We start from the raw sequence: 9,387 nt of genomic DNA, 5'->3' as shown, positions 1-9,387 counted from the left end.
TCGCCCCTAGCCAAGGAGACTTTCCACAATAACAAAAGGAAATATAAGGGTATACAAGTTTTTTTATAGACACCAAGATAAAAATTGAAAAATACAGGGACCTTACATACATTTTTTTGAAGTTAGAGACTAAAACTCAGATTCTGAAAAACCATAGGACTACTATTTATGAAGTGCTTGTCAATAATATATAAAAAATAAAACTAAAAAATTTAAAAAAAATTAAATTAAAATGATACAAAAGTTATTTTACAAAGCAAAATTTGTCAAAAAGTTGTTATGAATTAGCGTGTTTTGTCAAAACATATGAACACATGGTGTAATTTCGTCTTTGTTTGGTTATTAAAATATAAGAAATATGTTGAATAATGTAATAAATAAATAAATAAATAATGACGAAAACGGATCTTACAAAATTTTCGGAAAACCACTGATTTGAAGTTAGAACCAAATCGATGGTTTTACAGTTTTTGCAATATAATATTATCAAATAATAATAAAAAATAATTGTCTAACACCCGACAACCCACACCCCACCCCCTTACTTTCACCTGCTTCTTAAAGTCAACGCCAATCACCGGCGACTTTATCCCCTTTAACTGGAGAAAAACTCAGCATAGAGTACAAACAAACCCTTCCTCCTCCCCTTACCTCCGGCGTCGCTCCTCCCCTCTAATGCTACTGGTTATTATGATGTCATTGTGACTGATTATGTATGTACGCAAAATGGACATTTGTAAACAAATGAGGGGCTAACACTTCCTCCTCCGCTTTACCATTGTCGTTCTCGATTTAGAAAACCCTCTTTTTTGCTCACCTTAGCACTGTCGAATTTGAAAACCCTAGAAATAATTTTCCTCGACTTTGTGTACGCTGGTTTGCAAACATAATATAAAAGGAGGAAGAAGAAAAGCGTTAAATATTTTGCAATGAAAGTCGTCGATAAATCCCATATGAGCAAGTTTCCTCAAGAAGTAAGTTCTCTTTTTTACTTGTATATGTGAAATAATTGAATGTTTGAGGTGGATATCTCGTAATGTAATTGCATATCCATATGAGGCACCAGGACAAATAAATGTCAAAGTCAATGAGTATTAGATTAGATTTTTTACCACGAGAAATTTCCGTTGTAGTAAGCTCTGAAGTTTCAACTTTCCCCTTACGGTTGACGATGTTGAGCTGTAATGGGTTGTCATTGCTTGAGTGGCGGAGGTGATGGTTGTGGTTGCCGGAGAAGACAGAGGGAGGGAGGAGAAGGGAAGAGGGAGAAAGGGGTGAGGGTGGCGCGTGGGCGCTTTGGATTTTTTTTTAATAAAACATTAAAGAATACACAAAAGGGGTAAGAGCCTCCACCACCGCTCATGCAAACCCATTTAAAAAGGCATATAAATACATTTGCATGCCACCTAGGATTACATTTGCATGATATACATTTGAATGCCAGATTCAGATTATATCTTTCAAAACTTGTAGACTTGCACACTTAATAAATCTATTTTTTTTTACTTTTATTTCTATTATAAAATTTAACTTATTTAATATATTTATTATTGCTTATTATCACTATATTTATACAATAAAAATCATTTAGTTTATATGCTTAAAATCAACTGTATTATATATTATAATCCAGATTAACATAAAGTATTTTTTTTCGATGTTTCTTTCTTTTGAAATGTTTAGTTAATTAAATTAATTAAAATTTTAGTATTATTGAAAAAATACTTGATGAATAATTAAGAATTTGTTAAAAAAAATAGTTGACGTGTCTGTGGACCACTTTTTAAAATCGTTCATATTGATTTGATCGAAAACTAAGGACAAACACGGATGTGACACAGTTGAGTGATGAGTTGCATTGCACTAATATGTATGGTCTAAGATAGTTTTTTTTTTTTTTTTTTTTTTTTTTTTTTAAATTGACAGAGATCTACAACCAAACTAGGTCAAATGGATTACCTTCGAAAGTTTAAATCTTTTGGACGGTAACTTCATAGATTAAGAGAATGACAAACTTTAAGACTATTTTTTGCAATTTTGTTATATTTTGAGTATTCATGGATGCACCATTTATCTGTATAAAACAATAGTTTCATTTTTTCAGATTTATCCAACGAGCACCAATAACATGAATAACATGAGCAAGCAACACGAAATTAATATTTCAAGCACTCGAGTTGACATCTCGGAGTCAGAACCAGAACCTGGTTCAACCAATGACCTCAATACCATAAACGAGGAGCATGATATTAACCCTCGTCCACTAAATCTACCTTGTACAGATCTACTCCATGGTAAATCTACCATAAACATGGACTTTTTAACAACACAACTTCTCTTTCTCTTATATGTAACCTTTATTACAAATATGTAAAAATAAAAACAAACACAAAATATTCTTACGCTAATATACTCAATGTGATTTGTTCTCGAAAGTCAACTTAATTTGAGGATATGCTCGATCTTAGTATAAATTGAGTAGCAACTAATTTTTCATTAAATGAAAGGAAGTAGAGATGATTACATCAAGATATTACTTCCTTTGTACGAAGCATCAGTTACATGTGATTGGGATGCTGCTAAGGCCATCATTGACAAACGCCCAGAGTTGGTGCGATTTGCTATCACTGATCGTTATGAGACAGCACTTCATATTGCAGCATCAGCAGAACCAACCAAGCTGGCTGAAGAATTTTTGAAGAATCTAGTTAATATGATGGAAGAAAAGGATTTGGAGCTTGAGAATAGAGGTGGCGATAATGCACTTTTCGCAGCAGCAGTAAGTGGAAGTCCCAAAATGGTTGACATACTGCTAAAAAGGCACAAAGGCATGTCTATTCCATTAGCCGCAAGTACTTACTGTGGAAATCATAACATGGCGAGGTATCTCTATGATGCTTCTGAAAAGATGAAGAGCTTAACACAAATGGATCGGATATTTACTCTTAACCATTGTGTAACTGCGGATATGTTTGGTAAGTACGATTATATTTTTGCATTAAATATTTGATCTTATTTTTCATGTTGTTTGGTACTTTGGTTTGTCATATATGTATATCAATGATTTCAAATGTTTTGTAGATATCGCATTAAAAATTTTGACAGACTACCCTGAAATCATGGATGCACCTGCTGAAAGTCAGTTTATACTTGATGCTTTGTCTGGAAAGGTTGATGCAGTTAATAAAAAAGAACCAATTATAATTTGGAAAATTGTTGATTCAAGTAAGTTATACCTCTAGTCATTGTATTTATATTTTTAGACCTTCTAACTACCATTACTATGTGGGCTTCTAATTGTTTATTTCTTTCAGTTTTTGCAAAACTATATATGAAGAAGAGAGTTTCGAAAAAGGATCATCAAGCATTGAATTTGCTAACAAGGGTTCTGAATAGTACTATTAAATTCAATAAGCTTGTCATCGATAAAATATTATTCAGGCGCGTTGAGGATGGTGTTCAGAAGTATTCTGGAATAGTATTTAATGCTGCAGCAGTTGGCAACACATGTTTTATTATTGAACTCATCCGAATCTATCCCCATGTAATATGGATGCCAAATGATGATGGACACACTATATTTCACATAGCTATTATGCATCGTCACCAAGGTATCTACAATTTATTGTATGAAATAGGCTCAAGGAAGTATGTGATAGCTTCATGGACAGACAAAAAGGAAAATACTATACTTCATTTACTTGGGCTAACTATAGAGAAAGTTCAACTTCAGACGCAATCAAGAGTATCTCTATTGTTGCAACGAGATTTACTATGGTTCCATGTATGTTTTCCACACAAACCTTTTTACTCATTGTTTCCTTAAAAGGGGTAATTACTAATTAGATATGAGGAAGGGCTCATTGATTGTTCAAAGGATCGAATACTTTTTCAAATGACTTTTGAACCAAATCACATATGCATCATGAGAAATGATTTTATCCAACACTCCAATAGAATAAGTGGATATTTTAATGGATTATAATTGTTTAAAACATTTGTGTTGTAGGATGTGGAGAAGATGTTGCCACCTCCTTTAAGGGAACATAAGAACAAAGAGGGCCAAACAGCCTATCAATTATTCTTTGAGAACAACAAAGATCTAGTTTCGGGCAGTTTGAAATGGATGAAAGATTCTATGGTCGTTGCAACACTTATTGTCACTGTAGCATTTGCAGTTGCGTTTACTATTCCCGGAGGATATGACCAAGAAAACGGGTTTCCTATCTTCATCCATGAACCCACCTTCTTAGTTTTTATAATAGCAGATGCAATTTCCTTATTCTCTTCCTCAACTTCACTTCTAGTGTTCCTATCTATCATCACATCTAATTATGGTCAACGTGATTTCCTGTACTCATTACCCAGAAAGCTAGTGATAGGTTTGGTAACACTTTTCATCTCTGTAGCAGCCATGATGCTTACCTTTGTTGCAAGTTTCTTTGTGTTATACCGTAATGGGTTGAAATGGGTACCGATCATTATCGGTATATTAGCTGCCATGCCAGTCATTGTATTTGCAGCACTCCAGTTTCCTGTTTGGTTGGACATGTTTCGCTCGATGTATGATTCTAGGTATATCTTCCATCCTAAGAGAAATATGCTTTACAATAAAAACCCAAGGTTGTAATATTCTTTTTATAAAAGAAAGTACATTGTTTAATGTTTTTGAAGTTAATTTGGATAATGATTTTTTTGGGATACAACTCGATATGCATTTTATAGGATTTTGTTGCTATTCTTCCCAATATAACTATTTGAGTGTACTTGTTGTGGTTTGGGAGGAATATAATATGGTTTCTGGAATCAAGAGGTTTTCAGGATTACTTGAATGATCATGTAGAATACTTTCTGAATATGATATTTCAACCTTATTTTTGGGTATCATGAATTCCATATTATGGAAATGAACATTCAAGGAACAATTTTATATCAAGACACTGATAAGATATCAAGAACTAGAGATTTTTAGGAATTCGAATTCTTATCAACATTAAATGCTTATTAAATTTCATAAGCATATGTTTTCAAATAATTATTAGGAAATATAATTTGAAATTAATATTCTTCCATAATAATTTCCTTAGTAAAGTAAATATACGGGGCAAGGTGCCTCGTACCCTGCGGGCAGCCCCTATCGTCTACTCGTTTGATGATTGGGTAGTGCGACCCCTGGTACGAGTGCTTCGCCTTGGAACCTCGTTAGGGGTTATTGCCCTTAGGACCCTCCGATGAGAACAATCCCTCCATTTGGTCGATCCTTTGAACTGCATTGATAATCTTGTAAATTTCATTATACTAAAATGATTTGTTGACATTAAATCACCAAAAATCTTCCTTTATTTTAGTGTAACCAAGAATCCACACAAACAAGAATTATAACTAATAAAACTTATGCACATATGAAAATATTGAAACGATTGAATTTCCATATTGGTATATTAAAAATTCTAAATATCCGAAATCGAGTGTTCTAAGAATTAAACCCTTGATCCCATTTAAATGAATTATCTAGTAGAAAATTATAACATCATTATTAAGCTAAGTGTCCCAATCCATTATTGATCGTATAAATGCTAAGTCCCTACTTTTCGAAGCGCCACTAAATTTCACGATCATACAGGTAATTCATTTGCTCATTTACCTGCTTACATTTTATCAATTGAATTATTAAGAATATAAATTTAACCTTCCCTCTGTAGGTCCAAACACACTAACCTAGAATGACATACTATGTGTGTTTCAATCCTTATGTGCGTGTTTACCTAATTGATATAAACCTCCAATGCCATATAAGAGGGGAATTAGGTTTCTCAACATTAAGTAATTAAAGAGACTTTAAACTCATCACTATCATCGATTTGTGCATTAACCCTTGGCCAAACCTTTTGTCAGATGGTCCGCCAATATTTGTTGCAACCTTACAAACTCCACCATAATTAATCAATCATGATTAAATCCCTAATCACGTTATATCTAACACTAAGTGTCTAGCACATTGACACTTTCTTAGTCATCAGACGTCCGTGGGGGGGGGGGGGGGGAGGTGATCGTGGACACTACCTTTTACCTTTTACACTACCAAATCCGGATAGTTGAATCCAGATAGAATGTCCAAACAAGATCTCTCCCAATCATGATGAACTGTATCAACTAAATAATAAACCCATAACACACATGGTTACATATAACTTGAAAACCCGATAATTGTTGTTATCCATATTTTTTTCATTTCTAATTTTTTTCTAAATATCAACCCTACACCTACCCCACACGTACACTTCCACATCCATATCTACACTCTCATCCACCCTACACATCCACCCCTACACCAATACCCACACCTCACCCACACGACACCCACACGACACCCACAAGATTTTTATTGTTGATAAAGAAATTAAATAGAAAGTTCAAGAATAAACTATATTTTTAAACTATTTAAATATACAAAAAGTTATTTTCAACGGAATAGCTTATACAAAAAGTCATTTCTTGCAAAACATAAAGGCGTAGAGACCAATTCTATAATTTTATTATTACATAATGACCATTTTGATGGGTTTTAAAGGTTATAATAAAACATGTGTAGCAGAGAATCTTAACTCTTAAGTGCACATGAAACCTATAAAGGATCTATGTTTTCTCTAATTTATAGCAATAAAATATGAATATAAAGAACCCTAAAGGAACCCTATTGTTAGGGCCAGGATCCTCAATCCTCATCAAATATTCAGGATCGTCAACTATCTTAGGATCCCGACTATTACCGTTATTATTACTTACTAACATTTGTAACGGTTGTATTTCAATTTTAATGAACCCATATGCAGAAATAGTCAAGAGAAGACTTATTCTCAATAGAGAGTTATATCAACTATGCTAATGACCCGGAATACCAAGTCCAACAACGTTCACAAAGCTGGTCATAGAGGATCCTGGGAATATCAGACATCTTGTTAGCTAATTTAGACTATAAATTGACACATGTATCTTGCACACAACACACAACTCTTACTCTTAGCTTACTCTACGAACTTTTCACTTGTTTTTACTGAAATACTCTCTGTAATCATCATTTTATATTAAAAAAATCATCAAGGCAGAGGGGATCATTATCACCTCCGAATGTTTTGTGTCAGAGATCCTAGCATAGATCAAGGGCTTTCCTTGTAAACAATTGTGTCATTCTTTTTACCTTTTTCTATTGTACAATTCGAACATCGCAACCTCTCATTTAATTTGGTTGATATATACTTGTGTAATTTTGTACCAAAACAATTTGGCGTCCACCATGGGGTCGTGGTGTTCAAAATCCTCGAAAGATCATGTCTACACAACATATCATTTCTTCATCCTCTGCTCCTTCCATTCCAACCAAAAATCTACCACCTCCTCCAAGTGGACCCCCTGGTCGGAGGAATGCGCCTGACACTTCTGAGAAAAACACCCCTATGGTCACTAACCAAGGAAGTTTGGGATCTTTAGGACTCCAAGATCTGACTACTCCGATTACTACTGCTGAACTCTTCGCAATAATGAGGAAAATGACACAATAGATGACTCGGCAGCAAGATGACAACTAAACACTACTTGGAGAAGTAAAGAGGATGAAGGAATAATTTCATAAATCCCAGGAAACAATGACCACAGTTGTGCAACCAAGGATCCTGAACTTCGACAATGCGGGACCCTTAGGAAATCAACAGGGGAACATAGTTCCTACTATTGATGTGTCAGCCTGGGGGGCAACTATGAACAATCGAGCATCTATGATCAATGATCTCAATGATCCTTTCAATACTCCTAGGAACCTTGATTATAGTAACTTCTTAAACTACAATAATATCAATACTAACTCTATGAATGTTGATGCATGAATAAGTCTAAACATGGCTAGGGAACTTCAGCAGTTGAGACAGATGATCTCAAGCGTACCAGGGGTAGTTCACCCCATACGAGAAGCGTCTCCAACAAGTCACAAGATCTCGCTATTTTCTCCTGCAATAGTTGATACCGAAGTTCCTAAGCGCTTCCAAACTCCTAGCATGAAGCCTTACGCCAACGGATCCTAAAGAGCATGTAGCACAATACCAAGAAAGGATGGAGATCATTCCCATCCTAGTGCACTTAAAGGAAGCTTGCCTATGAAAAGTATTTGGTTAAACCCTCATGGGATCAGCTCTTAAATGGCTACTAAACGTTCCTCCCTATTCTATCACTTCATCTGCAAACTTAGTCAATATTTTCAATAACCAGTTTTCGTGTAGCAGAACGTTTAAGAATATCACTAATGATCTCTATCGGGTGATTCAGGATCCTAAGCAACGACTTAGGGATTTTGTAAACAGGCTTGGCAGGGAAGCTCTCAACATCACTTACATTGACATGGTGACTGATGTAGAGACCTTCAAGATGGGTCTATGGAAGGATTCACTCTTCTATGAAGATCTCGTGATGACCCCATGCAAGAGATTGGATAAATTTAGGTGTCGAGCATTGAGATTCATAAGGCTTGAAAAAGATAAAGACGTCCAGAAGAAGAGAAAGCTTCAAGTCAATAAAAGAATCCCAATAGGAAGGCCGAATCCACAGCTCCAAGATCCTACAAATCGAAGCCTAATTCCAAACCAGATCATCACTGGGTTAATGCCCTCGAAGATGAATGAGATGAAGGGGAACCTCCTAAGATCACTAACTATTGTTTTTTTATGGATGTTTTAGGTTTAATCCATGCTATGTAGGATCTCAGATATAAAGCAAGGTGGCCAAAGAAGGATAACAAGTCCACCAGTTGGAAATACAAGTCCAAATGGTGTGCTTACCATAAAGATTTTGGTTACATAACGGAGGATTGCATAGCCCTAAGAAAGGAGATCAGCTATCTCCTTGGCAAAGGGCATCTTAAATAAATCCTCAGAAGAAAGAAAGAAAAGTCCAAGGGGAACAACCAGGATGGTCAGAAGATCTCGGAGAAACCAGGATCTCCACCCCCAAACACCAAGATAATTAACATTATCTCGGGCGGATCTAACATTTTTGGTACTTCTTATTCTAAGGCTAAAAGAAATGCTAAGGTATCTAAAACGAAAAATGAGGATACAGCATGGAAGAATACCTCAGTTAGCAATGAAAAGAAAATTATGTATGACGAGACGGACATGGAAGGGATCCATGATGCTCACCATGACGAACTCGTGATAACACTATACATTGCCAACCACTTCGTCAGAAAGATCCTTGTTGATGGAGGATCCTACGTTAACATTGTACTCTTGGACGCACTGAAGTGGATGAACATCCCGGAGTCAGAGATAATCAAAAGATCCTTGGTCCTTATAGGATTTAGTGGAGAAACAAAACACATCATTGGGGAGATAAAGCTAC

The 9,387-nt window shown here is 35.3% G+C and overlaps 1 protein-coding gene across 1 annotated transcript; it reads left to right on the top strand.

The window, feature by feature from the left end:
• The first annotated feature begins 591 nt into the window (after positions 1 to 591).
• LOC111897192 (ankyrin repeat-containing protein At5g02620) lies at positions 592 to 4,661 on the top strand. The gene is made up of 6 exons (XM_042897212.2): positions 592 to 974; positions 2,105 to 2,294; positions 2,508 to 2,975; positions 3,082 to 3,225; positions 3,315 to 3,784; positions 4,010 to 4,661. The coding sequence occupies exons 1-6, from the start codon at positions 930 to 932 to the stop codon at positions 4,628 to 4,630; spliced, it is 1,938 nt and encodes a 645-aa protein (XP_042753146.1). The 5' UTR covers positions 592 to 929; the 3' UTR covers positions 4,631 to 4,661.
• Positions 4,662 to 9,387: the final 4,726 nt, after the last annotated feature.

This window comes from Lactuca sativa, chromosome 8 (assembly GCF_002870075.4).
Source record: "Lactuca sativa cultivar Salinas chromosome 8, Lsat_Salinas_v11, whole genome shotgun sequence".
NCBI lineage: Eukaryota > Viridiplantae > Streptophyta > Magnoliopsida > Asterales > Asteraceae > Lactuca > Lactuca sativa.
Note: the sequence above shows the minus strand (reverse complement) of the source record. Positions and strands in the feature narration are given on the sequence as shown.

Excerpts from the sequence above, each read along its gene's own strand:
- LOC111897192 (XM_042897212.2), top strand. The coding sequence starts at position 930 with ATGAAAGTCGTCGATAAATCCCATATGAGCAAGTTTCCTCAAGAA. Across the intron at positions 2,295-2,507 it reads TTGTACAGATCTACTCCATG|GAAGTAGAGATGATTACATC; the intron begins GTAAATCTACCA and ends ATTAAATGAAAG. Across the intron at positions 2,976-3,081 it reads TGTAACTGCGGATATGTTTG|ATATCGCATTAAAAATTTTG; the intron begins GTAAGTACGATT and ends AATGTTTTGTAG.